This window comes from Rhynchophorus ferrugineus, unplaced genomic scaffold (genome assembly GCF_030347505.1).
Source record: "Rhynchophorus ferrugineus isolate W39M unplaced genomic scaffold, kcgeb_rfMv2 rfM2, whole genome shotgun sequence".
Taxonomy (NCBI): domain Eukaryota; kingdom Metazoa; phylum Arthropoda; class Insecta; order Coleoptera; family Curculionidae; genus Rhynchophorus; species Rhynchophorus ferrugineus.
This window is the reverse complement of record NW_027472581.1, coordinates 79249193-79275151: the sequence shown is the minus strand read 5'-3', so window position 1 is coordinate 79275151 and position 25959 is coordinate 79249193. Positions and strand designations below refer to the sequence as shown.

Genomic DNA, 25959 nt, shown 5'->3' with positions numbered 1-25959 from the left:
TTGTTTGGGATCGGCACCGACTTCAAACTGATCAGATGGTAGTAGTAAAACTAGTATTGTAAATAGATAAATAGGTTTAGGTAGGCATTAGCTAAATTGGGTTATATAGTAGAGTATATAAAATATTTCTAACAAAAAAAATTAATCGATTTCTAATAATAAATAAGGATCTCACAAAAGTATATTATTTTTGTATTGTTTGGGATCGGCACCGACTTCAAACTGATCAGATGGTAGTAGTAAAACTAGTATTGTAAATAGATAAATAGGTTTAGGTAGGCATTAGCTAAATTGGGTTATATAGTAGAGTATATAAAATATTTCTAACAAAAAAAATTAATCGATTTCTAATAATAAATAAGGATCTGACAAAAGTATATTGTTTTTGTATTGTTTGGGATCGGCACCGACTTCAAACTGATCAGTTGGTAGTAGTTAAACTAATATTGTAAATAGATAAATAGGTTTAGGTAGGCATTAACTAAATTGGGTTATATAGTAGAGTATATAAAATATTTCTAACAAAAAAAATTAACCGATTTCTAATAATAAATAAGGATCTCACAAAAGTATATTATTTTTGTATTGTTTGGGATCGGCACCGACTTCAAACTGATTAGTTGGTAGTAGTTAAACTAATATTGTAAATAGATAAATAGCTTTAGGTAGGCATTAGCTAAATTGGGTTATATAGTAGAGTATATAAAATATTTCTAACAAAAAAAATTAATCGATCTCTAATAATAAATAAGGATCTCACAAAAGTATATTATTTTTGTATTGTTTGGGATCGGCACCGACTTCAAACTGATCAGTTGGTAGTAGTTAAACTAATATTGTATATAGATAAATAGGTTTAGGTAGGCATTAGCTAAATTGGGTTATATAGTAGAGTATATAAAATATTTCTAACAAAAAAAATTAATCGATTTCTAATAATAAATAAGGATCTCACAAAAGTATATTATTTTTGTATTGTTTGGGATCGGCACCGACTTCAAACTGATCAGATGGTAGTAGTAAAACTAATATTGTAAATAGATAAATAGGTTTAGGTAGGCATTAACTAAATTTGGTTATATAGTAGAGTATATAAAATATTTCTAACAAACAAAATTAATCGATTTCTAATAATAAATAAGGATCTCACAAAAGTATATTATTTTTGTATTGTTTGGGATCGGCACCGACTTCAAACTGATCAGATGGTAGTAGTAAAACTAATATTGTAAATAGATAAATAGGTTTAGGTAGGCATTAACTAAATTGGGTTATATAGTAGAGTATATAAAATATTTCTAACAAACAAAATTAATCGATTTCTAATAATAAATAAGGATCTCACAAAAGTATATTATTTTTGTATTGTTTGGGATCGGCACCGACTTCAAACTGATCAGTTGGTAGTAGTTAAACTAATATTGTAAATAGATAAATAGGTTTAGGTAGGCATTAACTAAATTGGGTTATATAGTAGAGTATATAAAATATTTCTAACAAAAAAAATTAACCGATTTCTAATAATAAATAAGGATCTCACAAAAGTATATTATTTTTGTATTGTTTGGGATCGGCACCGACTTCAAACTGATTAGTTGGTAGTAGTTAAACTAATATTGTAAATAGATAAATAGGTTTAGGTAGGCATTAACTAAATTGAGTTATATAGTAGAGTATATAAAATATTTCTAACAAAAAAAATTAATCGATCTCTAATAATAAATAAGGATCTCACAAAAGTATATTATTTTTGTATTGTTTGGGATCGGCACCGACTTCAAACTGATCAGTTGGTAGTAGTTAAACTAATATTGTATATAGATAAATAGGTTTAGGTAGGCATTAGCTAAATTGGGTTATATAGTAGAGTATATAAAATATTTCTAACAAAAAAAATTAACCGATTTCTAATAATAAATAAGGATCTCACAAAAGTATATTATTTTTGTATTGTTTGGGATCGGCACCGACTTCAAACTGATCAGTTGGTAGTAGTTAAACTAATATTGTAAATAGATAAATAGGTTTAGGTAGGCATTAACTAAATTGGGTTATATAGTAGAGTATATAAAATATTTCTAACAAAAAAAATTAACCGATTTCTAATAATAAATAAGGATCTCACAAAAGTATATTATTTTTGTATTGTTTGGGATCGGCACCGACTTCAAGCTGATCAGTTGGTAGTAGTTAAACTAATATTGTAAATAGATAAATAGGTTTAGGTAGGCATTAACTAAATTGGGTTATATAGTAGAGTATATAAAATATTTCTAACAAAAAAAATTAATCGATCTCTAATAATAAATAAGGATCTCACAAAAGTATATTATTTTTGTATTGTTTGGGATCGGCACCGACTTCAAACTGATCAGTTGGTAGTAGTTAAACTAATATTGTATATAGATAAATAGGTTTAGGTAGGCATTAGCTAAATTGGGTTATATAGTAGAGTATATAAAATATTTCTAACAAAAAAAATTAACCGATTTCTAATAATAAATAAGGATCTCACAAAAGTATATTATTTTTGTATTGTTTGGGATCGGCACCGACTTCAAACTGATCAGTTGGTAGTAGTTAAACTAATATTGTATATAGATAAATAGGTTTAGGTAGGCATTAGCTAAATTGGGTTATATAGTAGAGTATATAAAATATTTCTAACAAAAAAAATTAATCGATTTCTAATAATAAATAAGGATCTCACAAAAGTATATTATTTTTGTATTGTTTGGGATCGGCACCGACTTCAATCTGATCAGTTGGTAGTAGTTAAACTAATATTGTAAATAGATAAATAGGTTTAGGTAGGCATTAACTAAATTGGGTTATATAGTAGAGTATATAAAATATTTCTAACAAAAAAAATTAACCGATTTCTAATAATAAATAAGGATCTCACAAAAGTATATTATTTTTGTATTGTTTGAGATCGGCACCGACTTCAAACTGATTAGTTGGTAGTAGTTAAACTAATATTGTAAATAGATAAATAGGTTTAGGTAGGCATTAACTAAATTGGGTTATATAGTAGAGTATATAAAATATTTCTAACAAAAAAAATTAATCGATCTCTAATAATAAATAAGGATCTCACAAAAGTATATTATTTTTGTATTGTTTGGGATCGGCACCGACTTCAAACTGATCAGTTGGTAGTAGTTAAACTAATATTGTATATAGATAAATAGGTTTAGGTAGGCATTAGCTAAATTGGGTTATATAGTAGAGTATATAAAATATTTCTAACAAAAAAAATTAATCGATTTCTAATAATAAATAAGGATCTCACAAAAGTATATTATTTTTGTATTGTTTGGGATCGGCACCGACTTCAAACTGATCAGATGGTAGTAGTAAAACTAATATTGTAAATAGATAAATAGGTTTAGGTAGGCATTAACTAAATTGGGTTATATAGTAGAGTATATAAAATATTTCTAACAAACAAAATTAATCGATTTCTAATAATAAATAAGGATCTCACAAAAGTATATTATTTTTGTATTGTTTGGGATCGGCACCGACTTCAAACTGATCAGATGGTAGTAGTAAAACTAATATTGTAAATAGATAAATAGGTTTAGGTAGGCATTAACTAAATTGGGTTATATAGTAGAGTATATAAAATATTTCTAACAAACAAAATTAATCGATTTCTAATAATAAATAAGGATCTCACAAAAGTATATTATTTTTGCATTGTTTGGGATCGGCACCGACTTCAAACTGATCAGATGGTAGTAGTAAAACTAATATTGTAAATAGATAAATAGGTTTAGGTAGGCATTAACTAAATTGGGTTATATAGTAGAGTATATAAAATATTTCTAACAAAAAAAATTAATCGATTTCTAATAATAAATAAGGATCTCACAAAAGTATATTATTTTTGTATTGTTTGGGATCGGCACCGACTTCAAACTGATCAGATGGTAGTAGTAAAACTAATATTGTAAATAGATAAATAGGTTTAGGTAGGCATTAGCTAAATTCGGTTATATAGAAGAGTATATAAAATATTTCTAACAAAAAAAATTAATCGATTTCTAATAATAAATAAGGATCTCACAAAAGTATATTATTTTTGTATTGTTTGGGATCGGCACCGACTTCAAACTGATTAGTTGGTAGTAGTTAAACTAATATTGTAAATAGATAAATAGGTTTAGGTAGGTATTATGCTAAATTGTGTGAATATAGTAGAATATAAAGTATATGTGGTAGGTAGGTTAAATACGTTTTTTTGTTTATTTGAATTTAGTTAGTATAACAAAAGTTAGATTATTATTTATCTTTTAGTGAGATTTGCTTTTTGAAGTTCAATTTTTTGTTAAAAATATTTTATTATTACAATTATACAGTAAGTATTACAATAGAGCGCGAAATGAAAAATGCAGCTTGTATGAGGAAAAATAGCTTCAGAACCCGGGGTCCGCTACATAGTCTAGGAGATGGATGGTAAGTTATGATTTCTTATGATATATATAAAGCCTTATGTATATTTGTCACTATTTCTTTTACATTATTTCCAAACAAAATATTGAAATTTTGAATATTTGTTCACAGATCGTTACGTAGGCAGTCGACCAATCAAATTTGGTTATTTTAACCAAGATATACCAAGCAAACTATATTCGCATAAGGTATTTACTGCTTTATCTGGAACATATCACACAATTACTTAATAATAACAAAAATAAATACAATAAACTGACAAAGCAACATTTATTGGAGGAAATATTTGATACTTATTTAATATACAATTATAATAATATATTGTTATGATAAATACAACAGTTAACTACAATTAAGTATTATCTTTGGTATCGACAAAATAATTTAATTTTTGTTTGAATTTTAGATTATCGTAAAGGCTCACGAGAGAATGAAACCGTCTGAAATATTTAACACTAATAATGTCGTAATCACAATTTTTCCCAATACTATTAGTTAAGTGTTTAATGATCATAATTAAAATGAAGGAATCATTGTTTCTTGAACTTCTTCAAGATTGGATAGATGTTGTCGAACGCCTCATTTATCTCATGTCGCCTTTTAGCACCAGTTAACACCACTTTACCCGAGAGGAATACCAATAATACGATCCGAGGTTTCACCATACGGTAAATTAGTCCAGGGAATAGTTCCGGCTCGTAGGAACTGAAAGAGCCGTGCTTTAAGGCCAGACCTTCCAATCTGATCTGAAAATTGACATCGCTACTTCCTACCATATTCTGTAACAGAAACACATTGTAAAGTTTTATTTTCAATAATAAGTTTTAGTTAGAAAGAAAATTTTATTATTTCTTTAAAATTCTCTATCAAGAAAAGCCTTTGATGTTATTATTGTCTACAATATTCACCTGTATTTTAAAATCCAAGAATTTGGCGGGAAATCCGAGTTTCTGTATTATACGGGCAAATTTTCTCCCCGAGAGCCTTGCGTCTTCTTCGCTCTTTGCACCTGTGCATACCATCTTCCCTGAGCTAAATATTAGGGCTGTAGTTCTTGGTTCCTTTATTCGCATTATCACAGCAGGGAACCGTTGTGGATTGTATTCCGCGTTTCTGGCATGTAATGCTATTTTCTTCAGGTCGAGTTTGCAGTCTAAGTTTACAGTTGATACGATGTTCCTAGAAAAAAGAAAATTAGAAATGTTACCTATGAACTTTATGAGGTAATTTGCACATACTGTAATTGAGGTTCAATTCCAGGGTCTACTGAATGAGGTGTCATGGGGGTCATAGGGGATGATATTGTAGGGACCTCTATAGTAGGTGTAGTACCACCGGCTTCTGATCCTCCTAAGTTTACCATTGGTGATATTATAGTATGTTGCTGTAATAATAAAAATTTATACATATGTATAATTTAATAAGATTGCTTTTGTATCTTGTAATAATAATCATAATATATGAACGATTTAACAAAATACAGAAGCCCATTTTCATAACGTAGCTATATATTTAGTTTACTCACTGGTGTCTGTGGCGTCATTACACTATGTATTTTCGAAATAGGTAAGGCAAAGTCTGTGACATATTTTGTGTAAGGCAATGACATACTATTATCCATTCCTAAACCTAAAGTCGGTGTTAGACCTCCTCTTGGTGCTGGTGATGTTATTTGACTAGAAACAGGCTGTATCTGCGACTGCTGTTGCAAAGCACTTGGTAAAATTTGCTGATCTTCTTCTGGTTGATATAAAGGCGTACCTAAAAAGTATTGTAAATGATAGTTTAATTTAATAATACTTATTATTTGATCTAGATTATAATATTTTTAATTTTAAATAATACTTACCAAGACTAGGCATTCTAAAGCAAGGGCTAAGAAACAACTCATCCATTATGATATATGAATTTATATTATTTAATTCTAAAAATCTTTACACACTCTAAATTCACTTAAAAATATAAGTTTATATATTTATCTTCATCAGGCAGATTCTAGAAAATGAATGATTATAATTCGTTCGTTGGGGGCAATATATATATAGGTATAGGTTCCTCCTACCCCCTCCTCCTCCTCCTCCTGCTCCTCCTCCTACACCCTCCGATTTCTACGTCCAATAGTAAGCTTTAGACCTAGTTAGGGATATCGGTAAAATATTTATAATAATTAAAAAATTTTAATAAATAATAAAAAAAAATTTTTAAAGAAATATAAAAATATACTTTACCGATATTTAAAAAAAATTAAAGTAATTCTTGAATATTATAAAAAAAATTTGTTTATATTTAGTAAACTTTTAAAATTGGTGTTGAATTTTAAAATTTACTTGAGAATACATTAAAGATCATAGTGATCCAGAGATTCGGGTACTTTCGCCACTACTTATATATTGTCGGTGCTCTATACTCCGGGCAAGCTGAAATACTATACCGTTAGGCTATTTACTCTATGGACGTAATTTATTTTAAAATAACAATTATTAAAAATATTTATAAAATAAAAATTTATAAATAAAAATAATTATAGAGTAGGTACATTTTTTACTATTTGGAACAATATATAGTTCTTGCCTTTAGATTTGGTAACTCAGCAGAGTACTATTCAAAGAAAATGGCGATAAACGGTACTGCTTTGATTTAATGTTGGATTTTTATTTATTTAACTATTAAAGCGTTTGATATGGCATTTTACAAAGTTCCTTTTTTTCAAAAAAAATCGATTTTTCAGAAAACAATGAATTCAGCAGTAATTCATTTATTATGTAAGACCACGAAGATTTTAAAAATATTCGTTCACCTTTACTTAGTCTTCCCATTGTAATACTTAATAAAGTATTAACTGCATAATTTATTGAGTAAATATCTAACTCTAAAAAGAGAAGAATATTTTTTTATAAAATAAGTAAAGAACAGGCGAGTTCAGGTAAGCACAAGGGTATTCCTTATTTAATTTATAAATTCAGTTCAATTTTTTTGCATTTCTTTAAAGTCAGCAATAATTAATTTATTGGGTAAGACGACAAAAATTTTAAGTATATTAAACAGTGACGGAGCGGGTTGCTTTACTCTTACTTTTTGTTGCGTAGCAAAAATTGTATGGGAATAAATATAGTAGAGTATATAAAGTATTTCTAACAAAAAATTTTTAACCGACCTCAAAAATAAATAAAGATCTCACAAAAGTTAAAAAATAATCAAATTTAGATATTAAACACAAAAAAGCTTTTAAGATGAATCATGTTCATAACATTTGTTGTAGTAACTAAAGAAAAATAAACAGAAAATTTATTTAACCTATTTACTACATGTATTTTATGTTCTAATAAATACACACTTCTTAGCTTATTACCTACCTGAACCGATTTATCTATTTACAATATTATTTTAACTAACTTAATAATCACTCTGAAGTCGGTGCCAAGCAACAAATTATTTTTGATCTTTTCATAATATATTTTAGTGTATATGTCACAAAAGTATATTATTTTTTATTGTTTGGGATCGGCACCGACTTCAAACTGATCAGTTGGTAGTAGTAAAACTAATATTGTATATAGATAAATAGGTTTAGGTAGGCATTAGCTAAATTGGGTTATATAGTAGAGTATATAAAATATTTCTAACAAAAAAAATTAATCGATTTCTAATAATAAATAAGGGTCTCACAAAAGTATAGTATTTTTGTATTGTTTGGGATCGGCACCGACTTCAAACTGATCAGTTGGTAGTAGTTAAACTAATATTGTAAATAGATAAATAGGTTTAGGCAGGCATTAGCTAAATTAGGTTATATAGTAGAGTATATAAAGTATTCCTAACAAAAAAAATTAATCGATTTCAAATAACAAATAAGGATCTCACAAAAGTATATTATTTTTGTATTGTTTGGGATCGGGACCTACTTCAAACTGATCAGTTGGTAGTAGTAAAACTAATATTGTATATAGATAAATAGGTTTAGGTAGGCATTAGCTAAATTGGGTTATATAGTAGAGTATATAAAATATTTCTAACAAAAAAAATTAATCGATTTCTAATAATAAATAAGGGTCTCACAAAAGTATAGTATTTTTGTATTGTTTGGGATCGGCACCGACTTCAAACTGATCAGTTGGTAGTAGTTAAACTAATATTGTAAATAGATAAATAGGTTTAGGTAGGCATTAGCTAAATTAGGTTATATAGTAGAGTATATAAAGTATTTCTAACAAAAAAAATTAATCGATTTCTAATAACAAATAAGGATCTCACAAAAGTATATTATTTTTGTATTGTTTGGGATCGGGACCTACTTCAAACTGATCAGTTGGTAGTAGTAAAACTAATATTGTAAATAGATAAATAGGTTTAGGTAGGCATTAACTAAATTGGGTTATATAGTAGAGTATATAAAATATTTCTAACAAAAAAAATTAATCGATTTCTAATAATAAATAAGGGTCTCACAAAAGTATAGTATTTTTGTATTGTTTGGGATCGGCACCGACTTCAAACTGATCAGTTGGTAGTAGTTAAACTAATATTGTAAATAGATAAATAGGTTTAGGTAGGCATTAGCTAAATTAGGTTATATAGTAGAGTATATAAAGTATTTCTAACAAAAAAAATTAATCGATTTCTAATAACAAATAAGGATCTCACAAAAGTATATTATTTTTGTATTGTTTGGGATCGGGACCTACTTCAAACTGATCAGTTGGTAGTAGTAAAACTAATATTGTATATAGATAAATAGGTTTAGGTAGGCATTAGCTAAATTGGGTTATATAGTAGAGTATATAAAATATTTCTAACAAAAAAAATTAATCGATTTCTAATAATAAATAAGGATCTCACAAAAGTATATTATTTTTGTATTGTTTGGGATCGGCACCGACTTCAAACTGATCAGTTGGTAGTAGTAAAACTAATATTGTATATAGATAAATAGGTTTAGGTAGGCATTATCTAAATTGGGTTATATAGTAGAGTATATAAAATAATTCTAACAAAAAAAATTAATCGATTTCTAATAATAAATAAGGATCTCACAAAAGTATATTATTTTTGTATTGTTTGGGATCGGCACCCACTTCAAACTGATCAGTTGGTAGTAGTAAAATTAATATTGTATATAGATAAATAGGTTTAGGTAGGCATTAGCTAAATTGGGTTATATAGTAGAGTATATAAAATATTTCTAACAAAAAAAATTAATCGATTTCTAATAACAAATAAGGATCTCACAAAAGTATATTATTTTTGTATTGTTTGGGATCGGGACCTACTTCAAACTAATCAGTTGGTAGTAGTAAAACTAATATTGTATATAGATAAATAGGTTTAGGTAGGCATTAGCTAAATTAGGTTATATAGTAGAGTATATAAAGTATTTCTAACAAAAAAAATTAATCGATTTCTAATAATAAATAAGGATCTCACAAAAGTATATTATTTTTGTATTGTTTGGGATCGGCACCGACTTCAAACTGATCAGTTGGTAGTAGTAAAACTAATATTGTATATAGATAAATAGGTTTAGGTAGGCATTAGCTAAATTAGGTTATATAGTAGAGTATATAAAGTATTTCTAACAAAAAAATTAATCGATTTCTAATAATAAATAAGGATCTCACAAAAGTATATTATTTTTGTATTGTTTGGGATCGGGACCGACTTCAAACTGATCAGTTGGTAGTAGTTAAAACAATATTATAAATAGATAAATAGGTTTAGGTAGGTATTATGCTAAATTGTGTGAATATAGTAGAATATAAAGTATATGTGGTAGGTAGGTTAAATACGTTTTTTTGTTTATTTGAATTTAGTTAGTATAACAAAAGTTAGATTATTATTTATCTTTTAGTGAGATTTGCTTTTTGAAGTTCAATTTTTTGTTAAAAATATTTTATTATTACAATTATACAGTAAGTATTACAATAGAGCGCGAAATGAAAAATGCAGCTTGTATGAGGAAAAATAGCTTCAGAACCCGGGGTCCGCTACATAGTCTAGGTGATGGATGGTAAGTTATGATTTCTTATGATATATATAAAGCCTTATGTATATTTGTCACTATTTCTTTTACATTATTTCCAAACAAAATATTGAAATTTTGAATATTTGTTCACAGATCGTTACGTAGACAGTCGACCAATCAAATTTGGTTATTTTAACCAAGATATACCAAGCAAACTATATTCGCATAAGGTATTTACTGCTTTATTTGGAACATATCACACAATTACTTAATAATAACAAAAATAAATACAATAAACTGACAAAGCAACATTTATTGGATGGAAATATTTGATACTTATTTAATATACAATTATAATAATATATTGTTATGATAAATACAACAGTTAACTACAATTAAGTATTATCTTTGGTATCGACAAAATAATTTAATTTTTGTTTGAATTTTAGATTATCGTAAAGGCTCACGAGAGAATGAAACCCTCTGGAATATTTAACACTAATAATGTCGTAATCACAATTTTTCCCAATACTATTAGTTAAGTGTTTAATGATCATAATTAAAATGAATGAATCATTGTTTCTTGAACTTCTTCAAGATTGGATAGATGTTGTCGAACGCCTCATTTATCTCATGTCGCCTTTTAGCACCAGTTAACACCACTTTACCCGAGAGGAATACCAATAATACGATCCGAGGTTTCACCATACGGTAAATTAGTCCAGGGAATAGTTCCGGCTCGTAGGAACTGAAAGAGCCGTGCTTTAAGGCCAGACCTTCCAATCTGATCTGAAAATTGACATCGCTACTTCCTACCATATTCTGTAACAGAAACACATTGTAAAGTTTTATTTTCAATAATAAGTTTTAGTTAGAAAGAAAATTTTATTATTTCTTTAAAATTCTCTATCAAGAAAAGCCTTTGATGTTATTATTGTCTACAATATTCACCTGTATTTTAAAATCCAAGAATTTGGCGGGAAATCCGAGTTTCTGTATTATACGGGCAAATTTTCTCCCCGAGAGCCTTGCGTCTTCTTCGCTCTTTGCACCTGTGCATACCATCTTCCCTGAGCTAAATATTAGGGCTGTAGTTCTTGGTTCCTTTATTCGCATTATCACAGCAGGGAACCGTTGTGGATTGTATTCCGTGTTTCTGGCATGTAATGCTATTTTCTTCAGGTCGAGTTTGCAGTCCAAGTTTACAGTTGATACGATGTTCCTAGAAAAAAGAAAATTAGATATGTTACCTATGAACTTTATGAGGTAATTTGCACATACTGTAATTGAGGTTCAATTCCAGGGTCTACTGAATGAGGTGTCATGGGGGTCATAGGGGATGATATTGTAGGGACCTCTATAGTAGGTGTAGTACCACCGGCTTCTGATCCTCCTAAGTTTACCATTGGTGTCATTATAGTATGTTGCTGTAATAATAAAAATTTATATATATGTATAATTTAATAAGATTGCTTTGGTATCTTGTATTAATAATCATAATATATGAACGATTTAACAAAATACAGAAGCCCATTTTCATAACGTAGCTATATATTTAGTTTACTCACTGGTGTCTGTGGCGTCATTACACTATGTATTTTCGAAATAGGTAAGGCAAAGTCTGTGACATATTTTGTGTAAGGCAATGACATACTATTGTCCATTCCTAAACCTAAAGTCGGTGTTAGACCTCCTCTTGGTGCTGGTGATGTTATTTGACTAGAAACAGTCTGTATCTGCGACTGCTGTTGCAAAGCACTTGGTAAAATTTGCTGATCTTCTTCTGGTTGATATAAAGGCGTACCTAAAAAGTATTGTAAATGATAGTTTAATTTAATAATACTTATTATTTGATCTAGATTATAATATTTTTAATTTTAAATAATACTTACCAAGACTGGGCATTCTAAAGCCAGGGCTAAGAAACAACTCATCCATTATGATATATGAATGTATATTATTTAATTCTAAAAATCTTTACACACACTAAATTCACTTAAAAATATAAGTTTATATATTTATCTTCATCAGGCAGATTCTAGAAAATGAATGATTATAATTCGTTCGTTCGGGGCAATATATATATAGGTATAGGTTCCTCCTACCCCCTCCTCCTCCTCCTCCTGCTCCTCCTCCTACACCCTCCGATTTCTACGTCCAATAGTAAGCTTTAGGCCTAGTTAGGGATATCGGTAAAATATTTATAATAATTAAAAAATTTTAATAAATAATAAAAAAAAATTTTTAAAGATATATAAAAATATACTTTAGCGATGTTTAAAAAAAATTAAAGTAATTCTTGAATATTATAAAGAAAATTTGTTTATATTTAGTAAACTTTTAAAATTGGTGTTGAATTTTAAAATTTACTTGAGAATACATTAAAAATCATAGTGATCCAGAGATTCGGGTACTTTCGCCACTACTTATATATTGTCGGCGCTCTATACTCCGGGCAAGCTGAAATACTATACCGTTAGGCTATTTACTCTATGGACGTAATTTATTTTAAAATAACAATTATTAAAAATATTTATAAAATAAAAATTTATAAATAAAAACAATTATAGAGTAGGTACATTTTTTACTATTTGGTACAATATATATTTCTTGCCTTTAGATTTGGTAACTCAGCAGAGTACTATTCAAAGAAAATGGCGATAAACGGTACTGCTTTGATTTAATGTTGGATTTTTATTTAATTAACTATTAAAGCGTTTGATATGGCATTTTACAAAGTTCCTTTTTTTCAAAAAAAAATCAATTTTTCAGAAAACAATGAATTCAGCAGTAATTCATTTATTATGTAAGACCACGAAGATTTTAAAAATATTCGTTCACCTTTACTTAGTCTTCCCATTGTAATACTTAATAAAGTATTAACTGCATAATTTATTGAGTAAATATCTAACTCTAAAAAGAGAAGAATATTTTTTTATAAAATAAGTAAAGAACAGGCGAGTTCAGGTAAGCAAAAAGGTATTCCTTATTTAATTTATAAGTTCAGTTCAATTTTTTTGCATTTCTTTAAAGTCAGCAATAATTAATTTATTGGGTAAGACGACAAAAATTTTAAGTATATTAAACAGTGACGGAGCGGGTTGCTTTACTCTTACTTTTTGTTGACTAGCAAAAATTGTATGGGAATATAGTAGAGTATATAAAATATTTATAACAAAAAATTTTTAACCGACCTCAAAAATAAATAAAGATCTCACAAAAGTTAAAAAATAATCAAATTTAGATATTAAACACAAAAAAGCTTTTAAGATGAATCATGTTCATAACATTTGTTGTAGTAACTAAAGAAAAATAAACAGAAAATTTATTTAACCTATCTACTACATGTATTTTATGTTCTAATAAATACACACTTCCTAGCTTATTACCTACCTGAACCGATTTATCTATTTACAATATTATTTTAACTAACTTAATAATCACTGTGAAGTCGGTGCCAAGCAACAAATTATTTTTGATCTTTTCGTAATATATCTTAGTGTATATGTCACAAAAGTATATTATTTTTTATTGTTTGGGATCGGCACCGACTTCAAACTGATCAGTTGGTAGTAGTTAAAACATTATTATAAATAGATAAATAGGTTTAGGTAGGCATTAGCTAAATTAGGTTATATAGTAGAGTATATAAAGATTTCTAACAAAAAAAATTAATCGATTTCTAATAATAAATAAGGATCTCACAAAAGTATATTATTTTTGTATTGTTTGGGATCGGGACCGACTTCAAACTGATCAGTTGGTAGTAGTTAAAACAATATTATAAATAGATAAATAGGTTTAGATAGGCATTAGCTAAATTGGGTTATATAGTAGAGTATATAAAATATTTCTAACAAAAAAAATTAATCGATTTCTAATAATAAATAAGGATCTCACAAAAGTATATTATTTTTGTATTGTTTGGGATCGGCACCGACTTCAAACTGATCAGTTGGTAGTAGTAAAACTAATATTGTATATAGATGAATAGGTTTAGGTAGGCATTAGCTAAATTGGGTTATATAGTAGAGTATATAAAGTATTTCTAACAAAAAAATTAATCGATTTCTAATAATAAATAGGGATCTCACAAAAGTATATTATTTTTGTATTGTTTGGGATCGGGACCGACTTCAAACTGATCAGTTGGTAGTAGTTAAACTAATATTGTAAATAGATGAATAGGTTTAGGTAGGCATTAGCTAAATTGGGTTATATAGTAGAGTATATAAAATATTTCTAACAAAAAAAATTAATCGATTTCTAATAATAAATAAGGATCTCACAAAAGTATATTATTTTTGTATTGTTTGGGATCGGCACCGACTTCAAACTGATCAGTTGGTAGTAGTAAAACTAATATTGTATATAGATGAATAGGTTTAGGTAGGCATTAGCTAAATTGGGTTATATAGTAGAGTATATAAAGTATTTCTAACAAAAAAAATTAATCGATTTCTAATAATAAATAGGGATCTCACAAAAGTATATTATTTTTGTATTGTTTGGGATCGGGACCGACTTCAAACTGATCAGTTGGTAGTAGTTAAAACAATATTATAAATAGATAAATAGGTTTAGATAGGCATTAGCTAAATTGGGTTATATAGTAGAGTATATAAAATATTTCTAACAAAAAAAATTAATCGATTTCTAATAATAAATAAGGATCTCACAAAAGTATATTATTTTTGTATTGTTTGGGATCGGCACCGACTTCAAACTGATCAGTTGGTAGTAGTAAAACTAATATTGTATATAGATGAATAGGTTTAGGTAGGCATTAGCTAAATTGGGTTATATAGTAGAGTATATAAAGTATTTCTAACAAAAAAAATTAATCGATTTCTAATAATAAATAGGGATCTCACAAAAGTATATTGTTTTTGTATTGTTTGGGATCGGGACCGACTTCAAACTGATCAGTTGGTAGTAGTTAAACTAATATTGTAAATAGATAAATAGGTTTAGGTAGGCATTAGCTAAATTGGGTTATATAGTAGAGTATATAAAATATTTCTAACAAAAAAAATTAATCGATTTCTAATAATAAATAATTATCTCACAAAAGTATATTATTTTTGTATTGTTTGGGATCGGCACCGACTTCAAACTGATCAGTTGGTAGTAGTTAAACTAATATTGTAAATAGATAAATAGGTTTAGGTAGGCATTAACTAAATTGGGTTATATAGTAGAGTATATAAAATATTTCTAACAAAAAAAATTAATCGATTTCTAATAATAAATAAGGATCTCACAAAAGTATATTATTTTTGTATTGTTTGGGATCGGCACCGACTTCAAACTGATTAGTTGGTAGTAGTTAAACTAATATTGTAAATAGATAAATAGGTTTAGGTAGGCATTAACTAAATTGGGTTATATAGTAGAGTATATAAAATATTTCTAACAAAAAAAATTAATCGATTTCTAATAATAAATAAGGATCTCACAAAAGTATATTATTTTTGTATTGTTTGGGATCGGCACCGACTTCAAACTGATCAGTTGGTAGTAGTAAAACTAATATTGTATATAGATAAATAGGTTTAGGTAGGCATTAGCTAAATTGGGTTATATAGTAGAGTATATAAAGTATTTCTAACAAAGAAAATTAATCGATTTCTAATAATAAATAAGGATCTCACAAAAGTATATTATTTTTGTATTGTTTGGGATCGGGACCGACTTCAAACTGATCAGTTGGTAGTAGTTAAGCTAATATTGTAAATAGATAAATAGGTTTAGGTAGGCATTAGCTAAATTAGGTTATATAGTAGAGTATATAAAGTATTTCTAACAAAAAAAATTAATCGATTTCTAATAATAAATAAGGATCTCACAAAAGTATATTATTTTTGTATTGTTTGGGATCGGGACCTACTTCAAACTAATCAGTTGGTAGTAGTTAAAACAATATTATAAATAGATAAATAGGTTTAGATAGGCATTAGCTAAATTGGGTTATATAGTAGAGTATATAAAATATTTCTAACAAAAAAATTAATCGATTTCTAATAATAAATAAGGATCTCACAAAAGTATATTATTTTTGTATTGTTTGGGATCGGCACCGACTTCAAACTGATCAGTTGGTAGTAGTAAAACTAATATTGTATATAGATAAATAGGTTTAGGTAGGCATTAGCTAAATTAGGTTATATAGTAGAGTATATAAAGTATTTCTAACAAAAAAAATTAATCGATTTCTAATAATAAATAAGGATCTCACAAAAGTATATTATTTTTGTATTGTTTGGGATCGGCACCGACTTCAAACTGATCAGTTGGTAGTAGTAAAACTAATATTGTATATAGATAAATAAGTTTAGGTAGGCATTAGCTAAATTAGGTTATATAGTAGAGTATATAAAGTATTTCTAACAAAAAAAATTAATCGATTTCTAATAATAAATAAGGGTCTCACAAAAGTATATTATTTTTGTATTGTTTGGGATCGGGACCGACTTCAAACTGATCAGTTGGTAGTAGTTAAACTAATATTGTAAATAGATAAATAGGTTTAGGTAGGCATTAGCTAAATTAGGTTATATAGTAGAGTATATAAAGTATTTCTAACAAAAAAATTAATCGATTTCTAATAATAAATAAGGATCTCACAAAAGTATATTGTTTTTGTATTGTTTGGGATCGGCACCGACTTCAAACTGATCAGATGGTAGTAGTAAAACTAATATTGTAAATAGATAAATAGGTTTAGGTAGGCATTAGCTAAATTAGTTTATATAGTAGAGTATATAAAGTATTTCTAACAAAAAAAATTAATCGATTTCTAATAATAAATAAGGGTCTCACAAAAGTATATTATTTTTGTATTGTTTGGGATCGGGACCGACTTCAAACTGATCAGTTGGTAGTAGTTAAACTAATATTGTAAATAGATAAATAGGTTTATGTAGGCATTAGCTAAATTAGGTTATATAGTAGAGTATATAAAGTATTTCTAACAAAAAAAATTAATCGATTTCTAATAATAAATAAGGATCTCAAAAAGTATATTGTTTTTGTATTGTTTGGGATCGGCACCGACTTCAAACTGATCAGTTGGTAGTAGTTAAACTAATATTGTAAATAGATAAATAGGTTTATGTAGGCATTAGCTAAATTAGGTTATATAGTAGAGTATATAAAGTATTTCTAACAAAAAAAATTAATCGATTTCTAATAATAAATAAGGATCTCACAAAAGTATATTGTTTTTGTATTGTTTGGGATCGGCACCGACTTCAAACTGATCAGTTGGTAGTAGTTAAACTAATATTGTAAATAGATAAATAGGTTTAGGTAGGCATTAGCTAAATTGGGTTATATAGTAGAGTATATGAAATATTTCTAACAAAAAAATTAATCGATTTCTAATAATAAATAAGGATCTCACAAAAGTATATTGTTTTTGTATTGTTTGGGATCGGCACCGACTTCAAACTGATCAGTTGGTAGTAGTTAAACTAATATTGTAAATAGATAAATAGGTTTATGTAGGCATTAGCTAAATTAGGTTATATAGTAGAGTATATAAAGTATTTCTAACAAAAAAGATTAATCGATTTCTAATAATAAATAAGGATCTCACAAAAGTATATTGTTTTTGTATTGTTTGGGATCGGCACTGACTTCAAACTGATCAGTTGGTAGTAGTTAAACTAATATTGTAAATAGATAAATAGGTTTATGTAGGCATTAGCTAAATTAGGTTATATAGTAGAGTATATAAAGTATTTCTAACAAAAAAATTAATCGATTTCTAATAATAAATAAGGGTCTCACAAAAGTATATTATTTTTGTATTGTTTGGGATCGGGACCGACTTCAAACTAATCAGTTGGTAGTAGTTAAACTAATATTGTAAATAGATAAATAGGTTTATGTAGGCATTAGCTAAATTAGGTTATATAGTAGAGTATATAAAGTATTTCTAACAAAAAAAATTAATCGATTTCTAATAATAAATAAGGATCTCACAAAAGTATATTGTTTTTGTATTGTTTGGGATCGGCACCGACTTCAAACTGATCAGTTGGTAGTAGTTAAACTAATATTGTAAATAGATAAATAGGTTTATGTAGGCATTAGCTAAATTAGGTTATATAGTAGAGTATATAAAGTATTTCTAACAAAAAAAATTAATCGATGTCTAATAATAAATAAGGATCTCACAAAAGTATATTATTTTTGTATTGTTTGGGATAGAGGGACCTACTTCAAACTAATCAGTTGGTAGTAGTTAAAACAATATTATAAATAGATAAATAGGTTTAGATAGGCATTAGCTAAATTGGGTTATATAGTAGAGTATATAAAATATTTCTAACAAAAAAAATTAATCGATTTCTAATAACAAATAAGGATCTCACAAAATTATATTATTTTTGTATTGTTTGGGATCGGGACCGACTTCAAACTGATCAGTTTGTAGTAGTTAAAACAATATTATAAATAGATCAATAGGTTTAGGTAGGCATTAGCTAAATTGGGTTATATAGTAGAGTATATAAAATATTTCTAACAAAAAAAATTAATCGATTTCTAATAATAAATAATTATCTCACAAAAGTATATTATTTTTGTATTGTTTGGGATCGGCACCGTCTTCAAACTGATCAGTTGGTAGTAGTTAAACTAATATTGTAAATAGATAAATAGGTTTAGGTAGGCATTAACTAAATTGGGTTATATAGTAGAGTATATAAAATATTTCTAACAAAAAAAATTAATCGATTTCTAATAATAAATAAGGATCTCACAAAAGTATATTATTTTTGTATTGTTTGGGATCGGCACCGACTTCAAACTGATTAGTTGGTAGTAGTTAAACTAATATTGTAAATAGATAAATAGGTTTAGGTAGGCATTAACTAAATTGGGTTATATAGTAGAGTATATAAAATATTTCTAACAAAAAAAATTAATCGATTTCTAATAATAAATAAGGATCTCACAAAAGTATATTATTTTTGTATTGTTTGGGATCGGCACCGACTTCAAACTGATCAGTTGGTAGTAGTAAAACTAATATTGTATATAGATAAATAGGTTTAGGTAGGCATTAGCTAAATTGGGTTATATAGTAGAGTATATAAAGTATTTCTAACAAAAAAAATTAATCGATTTCTAATAATAAATAAGGATCTCACAAAAGTATATTATTTTTTTATTGTTTGGGATCGGGACCGACTTCAAACTGATCAGTTGGTAGTAGTTAAGCTAATATTGTAAATAGATAAATAGGTTTAGGTAGGCATTAGTTAAATTAGGTTATATAGTAGAGTATATAAAGTATTTCTACCAAAAAAAATTAATCGATTTCTAATAATAAATAAGGATCTCACAAAAGTATATTATTTTTGTATTGTTTGGGATCGGGACCTACTTCAAACTAATCAGTTGGTAGTAGTTAAAACAATATTATAAATAGATAAATAGGTTTAGATAGGCATTAGCTAAATTGGGTTATATAGTAGAGTATATAAAATATTTCTAACAAAAAAATTAATCGATTTCTAAAAATAAATAAGGATCTCACAAAAGTATATTATTTTTGTATTGTTTGGGATCGGCACCGACTTCAAACTGATCAGTTGGTAGTAGTAAAACTAATATTGTATATAGATAAATAGGTTTAGGTAGGCATTAACTAAATTGGGTTATATAGTAGAGTATATAAAATATTTCTAACAAAAAAAATTAATCGATTTCTAATAATAAATAAGGATCTCACAAAAGTATATTATTTTTGTATTGTTTGGGATCGGCACCGACTTCAAACTGATCAGTTGGTAGTAGTTAAACTAATATTGTATATAGATAAAAAGGTTTAGGTAGGCATTAGCTAAATTAGTTTATATAGTAGAGTATATAAAGTATTTCTAACAAAAAAAATTAATAGATTTCTAATAATAAATAAGGATCTCACAAAAGTATATTATTTTTGTATTGTTTGGGATCGGCACCGACTTCAAACTGATTAGTTGGTAGTAGTTAAACTAATATTGTAAATAGATAAATAGGTTTAGGTAGGTATTATGCTAAATTGTGTGAATATAGTAGAATATAAAGTATATGTGGTAGGTAGGTTAAATACGTTTTTTTGTTTATTTGAATTTAGTTAGTATAACAAAAGTTAGATTATTATTTATCTTTTAGTGAGATTTGCTTTTTGAAGTTCAATTTTTTGTTAAAAATATTTTATTATTACAATTATACAGTAAGTATTACAATAGAGCGCGAAATGAAAAATGCAGCTTGTATGAGGAAAAATAGCTTCAGAACCCGGGGTCCGCTACATAGTCTAGGTGATGGATGGTAAGTTATGATTTCTTATGATATATATAAAGCCTTATGTATATTTGTCACTATTTCTTTTACATTATTTCCAAACAAAATATTGAAATTTTGAATATTTGTTCACAGATCGTTACGTAGACAGTCGACCAATCAAATTTGGTTATTTTAACCAAGATATACCAAGCAAACTATATTCGCATAAGGTATTTACTGCTTTATTTGGAACATATCACACAATTACTTAATAATAACAAAAATAAATACAATAAACTGACAAAGCAACATTTATTGGATGGAAATATTTGATACTTATTTAATATACAATTATAATAATATATTGTTATGATAAATACAACAGTTAACTACAATTAAGTATTATCTTTGGTATCGACAAAATAATTTAATTTTTGTTTGAATTTTAGATTATCGTAAAGGCTCACGAGAGAATGAAACCGTCTGAAATATTTAACACTAATAATGTCGTAATCACAATTTTTCCCAATACTATTAGTTAAGTGTTTAATGATCATAATTAAAATGAATGAATCATTGTTTCTTGAACTTCTTCAAGATTGGATAGATGTTGTCGAACGCCTCATTTATCTCATGTCGCCTTTTAGCACCAGTTAACACCACTTTACCCGAGAGGAATACCAATAATACGATCCGAGGTTTCACCATACGGTAAATTAGTCCAGGGAATAGTTCCGGCTCGTAGGAACTGAAAGAGCCGTGCTTTAAGGCCAGACCTTCCAATCTGATCTGAAAATTGACATCGCTACTTCCTACCATATTCTGTAACAGAAACACATTGTAAAGTTTTATTTTCAATAATAAGTTTTAGTTAGAAAGAAAATTTTATTATTTCTTTAAAATTCTCTATCAAGAAAAGCCTTTGATGTTATTATTGTCTACAATATTCACCTGTATTTTAAAATCCAAGAATTTGGCGGGAAATCCGAGTTTCTGTATTATACGGGCAAATTTTCTCCCCGAGAGCCTTGCGTCTTCTTCGCTCTTTGCACCTGTGCATACCATCTTCCCTGAGCTAAATATTAGGGCTGTAGTTCTTGGTTCCTTTATTCGCATTATCACAGCAGGGAACCGTTGTGGATTGTATTCCGTGTTTCTGGCATGTAATGCTATTTTCTTCAGGTCGAGTTTGCAGTCCAAGTTTACAGTTGATACGATGTTCCTAGAAAAAAGAAAATTAGATATGTTACCTATGAACTTTATGAGGTAATTTGCACATACTGTAATTGAGGTTCAATTCCAGGGTCTACTGAATGAGGTGTCATGGGGGTCATAGGGGATGATATTGTAGGGACCTCTATAGTAGGTGTAGTACCACCGGCTTCTGATCCTCCTAAGTTTACCATTGGTGTCATTATAGTATGTTGCTGTAATAATAAAAATTTATATATATGTATAATTTAATAAGATTGCTTTGGTATCTTGTATTAATAATCATAATATATGAACGATTTAAGAAAATACAGAAGCCCATTTTCATAACGTAGCTATATATTTAGTTTACTCACTGGTGTCTGTGGCGTCATTACACTATGTATTTTCGAAATAGGTAAGGCAAAGTCTGTGACATATTTTGTGTAAGGCAATGACATACTATTGTCCATTCCTAAACCTAAAGTCGGTGTTAGACCTCCTCTTGGTGCTGGTGATGTTATTTGACTAGAAACAGTCTGTATCTGCGACTGCTGTTGCAAAGCACTTGGTAAAATTTGCTGATCTTCTTCTGGTTGATATAAAGGCGTACCTAAAAAGTATTGTAAATGATAGTTTAATTTAATAATACTTATTATTTGATCTAGATTATAATATTTTTAATTTTAAATAATACTTACCAAGACTAGGCATTCTAAAGCAAGGGCTAAGAAACAACTCATCCATTATGATATATGAATTTATATTATTTAATTCTAAAAATCTTTACACACTCTAAATTCACTTAAAAATATAAGTTTATATATTTATCTTCATCAGGCAGATTCTAGAAAATGAATGATTATAATTCGTTCGTTGGGGGCAATATATATATAGGTATAGGTTCCTCCTACCCCCTCCTCCTCCTCCTCCTGCTCCTCCTCCTACACCCTCCGATTTCTACGTCCAATAGTAAGCTTTAGGCCTAGTTAGGGATATCGGTAAAATATTTATAATAATTAAAAAATTTTAATAAATAATAAAAAAAATTTTTTAAAGATATATAAAAATATACTTTAGCGATGTTTAAAAAAAATTAAAGTAATTCTTGAATATTATAAAGAAAATTTGTTTATATTTAGTAAACTTTTAAAATTGGTGTTGAATTTTAAAATTTACTTGAGAATACATTAAAAATCATAGTGATCCAGAGATTCGGGTACTTTCGCCACTACTTATATATTGTCGGCGCTCTATACTCCGGGCAAGCTGAAATACTATACCGTTAGGCTATTTACTCTATGGACGTAATTTATTTTAAAATAACAATTATTAAAAATATTTATAAAATAAAAATTTATAAATAAAAACAATTATAGAGTAGGTACATTTTTTACTATTTGGTACAATATATATTTCTTGCCTTTAGATTTGGTAACTCAGCAGAGTACTATTCAAAGAAAATGGCGATAAACGGTACTGCTTTGATTTAATGTTGGATTTTTATTTATTTAACTATTAAAGCGTTTGATATGGCATTTTACAAAGTTCCTTTTTTTCAAAAAAAATCAATTTTTCAGAAAACAATGAATTCAGCAGTAATTCATTTATTATGTAAGACCACGAAGATTTTAAAAATATTCGTTCACCTTTACTTAGTCTTCCCATTGTAATACTTAATAAAGTATTAACTGCATAATTTATTGAGTAAATATCTAACTCTAAAAAGAGAAGAATATTTTTTTATAAAATAAGTAAAGAACAGGCGAGTTCAGGTAAGCAAAAAGGTATTCCTTATTTAATTTATAAGTTCAGTTCAATTTTTTTGCATTTCTTTAAAGTCAGCAATAATTAATTTATTGGGTAAGACGACAAAAATTTTAAGTATATTAAACAGTGACGGAGCGGGTTGCTTTACTCTTACTTTTTGTTGACTAGCAAAAATTGTATGGGAATATAGTAGAGTATATAAAATATTTCTAACAAAAAATTTTTAACCGACCTCAAAAATAAATAAAGATCTCACAAAAGTTAAAAAATAATCAAATTTAGATATTAAACACAAAAAAGCTTTTAAGATGAATCATGTTCATAACGTTTGTTGTAGTAACTAAAGAAAAATAAACAGAAAATTTATTTAACCTATCTACTACATGTATTTTATGTTCTAATAAATACACACTTCCTAGCTTATTACCTACCTGAACCGATTTATCTATTTACAATATTATTTTAACTAACTTAATAATCACTGTGAAGTCGGTGCCAAGCAACAAATTATTTTTGATCTTTTCGTAATATATCTTAGTGTATATGTCACAAAAGTATATTATTTTTTATTGTTTGGGATCGGCACCGACTTCAAACTGATCAGTTGGTAGTAGTTAAAACATTATTATAAATAGATAAATAGGTTTAGGTAGGCATTAGCTAAATTAGGTTATATAGTAGAGTATATAAAGATTTCTAACAAAAAAAATTAATCGATTTCTAATAATAAATAAGGATCTCACAAAAGTATATTATTTTTGTATTGTTTGGGATCGGGACCGACTTCAAACTGATCAGTTGGTAGTAGCTAAAACAATATTATAAATAGATAAATAGGTTTAGATAGGCATTAGCTAAATTGGGTTATATAGTAGAGTATATAAAATATTTCTAACAAAAAAAATTAATCGATTTCTAATAATAAATAAGGATCTCACAAAAGTATATTATTTTTGTATTGTTTGGGATCGGCACCGACTTCAAACTGATCAGTTGGTAGTAGTAAAACTAATATTGTATATAGATGAATAGGTTTAGGTAGGCATTAGCTAAATTGGGTTATATAGTAGAGTATATAAAGTATTTCTAACAAAAAAAATTAATCGATTTCTAATAACAAATAAGGGTCTCACAAAAGTATATTATTTTTGTATTGTTTGGGATCGGCACCGACTTCAAACTGATCAGATGGTAGTAGTAAAACTAATATTGTAAATAGATAAATAGGTTTAGGTAGGCATTAACTAAATTGGGTTATATAGTAGAGTATATAAAATATTTCTAACAAAAAAAATTAATCGATTTCTAATAATAAATAAGGGTCTCACAAAAGTATATTATTTTTGTATTGTTTGGGATCGGCACCGACTTCAAACTGATCAGATGGTAGTAGTAAAACTAATATTGTAAATAGATAAATAGGTTTAGGTAGGCATTAACTAAATTGGGTTATATAGTAGAGTATATAAAATATTTCTAACAAAAAAAATTAATCGATTTCTAATAATAAATAAGGGTCTCACAAAAGTATATTATTTTTGTATTGTTTGGGATCGGCACCGACTTCAAACTGATCAGATGGTAGTAGTAAAACTAATATTGTAAATAGATAAATAGGTTTAGGTAGGCATTAACTAAATTGGGTTATATAGTAGAGTATATAAAATATTTCTAACAAAAAAAATTAATCGATTTCTAATAATAAATAAGGGTCTCACAAAAGTATATTATTTTTGTATTGTTTGGGATCGGCACCGACTTCAAACTGATCAGATGGTAGTAGTAAAACTAATATTGTAAATAGATAAATAGGTTTAGGTAGGCATTAACTAAATTGGGTTATATAGTAGAGTATATAAAATATTTCTAACAAAAAAAATTAATCGATTTCTAATAATAAATAAGGGTCTCACAAAAGTATATTATTTTTGTATTGTTTGGGATCGGCACCGACTTCAAACTGATCAGATGGTAGTAGTAAAACTAATATTGTAAATAGATAAATAGGTTTAGGTAGGCATTAACTAAATTGGGTTATATAGTAGAGTATATAAAATATTTCTAACAAAAAAAATTAATCGATTTCTAATAATAAATAAGGGTCTCACAAAAGTATATTATTTTTGTATTGTTTGGGATCGGCACCGACTTCAAACTGATCAGATGGTAGTAGTAAAACTAATATTGTAAATAGATAAATAGGTTTAGGTAGGCATTAACTAAATTGGGTTATATAGTAGAGTATATAAAATATTTCTAACAAAAAAAATTAATCGATTTCTAATAATAAATAA

The 25959-nt window shown here is 27.4% G+C and overlaps 4 protein-coding genes across 4 annotated transcripts; all 4 read right to left on the bottom strand.

Annotated features, from left to right (window-relative positions):
- Nucleotides 1-4862: 4862 nt before the first annotated feature.
- LOC143190597 (TATA-box-binding protein-like) lies at nt 4863-5616 on the bottom strand. The gene is made up of 2 exons (XM_076395001.1): nt 5370-5616; nt 4863-5240 (listed from the first exon to the last, which is right to left on the bottom strand). Exons 1-2 carry the CDS (start codon nt 5532-5534, stop codon nt 4992-4994), a joined length of 414 nt encoding a protein of 137 aa, XP_076251116.1. The 5' UTR covers nt 5535-5616; the 3' UTR covers nt 4863-4991.
- Nucleotides 5617-5677: 61 nt separating this feature from the next.
- On the bottom strand, nt 5678-6356 carry LOC143190862 (TATA-box-binding protein-like). Its single transcript, XM_076395432.1, has 3 exons — nt 6311-6356; nt 5987-6222; nt 5678-5845 (listed from the first exon to the last, which is right to left on the bottom strand). Exons 1-3 carry the CDS (start codon nt 6354-6356, stop codon nt 5678-5680), a joined length of 450 nt encoding a protein of 149 aa, XP_076251547.1.
- Nucleotides 6357-10773: 4417 nt separating this feature from the next.
- Nucleotides 10774-12447, bottom strand: LOC143190595 (uncharacterized). Its single transcript, XM_076395000.1, has 5 exons — nt 12313-12447; nt 11989-12224; nt 11702-11847; nt 11372-11642; nt 10774-11242 (listed from the first exon to the last, which is right to left on the bottom strand). Exons 1-5 carry the CDS (start codon nt 12356-12358, stop codon nt 10994-10996), a joined length of 948 nt encoding a protein of 315 aa, XP_076251115.1. The 5' UTR covers nt 12359-12447; the 3' UTR covers nt 10774-10993.
- Nucleotides 12448-21009: 8562 nt separating this feature from the next.
- On the bottom strand, nt 21010-22449 carry LOC143190594 (uncharacterized). Its single transcript, XM_076394998.1, has 4 exons — nt 22273-22449; nt 21986-22131; nt 21656-21926; nt 21010-21526 (listed from the first exon to the last, which is right to left on the bottom strand). Exons 1-4 carry the CDS (start codon nt 22366-22368, stop codon nt 21278-21280), a joined length of 762 nt encoding a protein of 253 aa, XP_076251113.1. The 5' UTR covers nt 22369-22449; the 3' UTR covers nt 21010-21277.
- Nucleotides 22450-25959: the final 3510 nt, after the last annotated feature.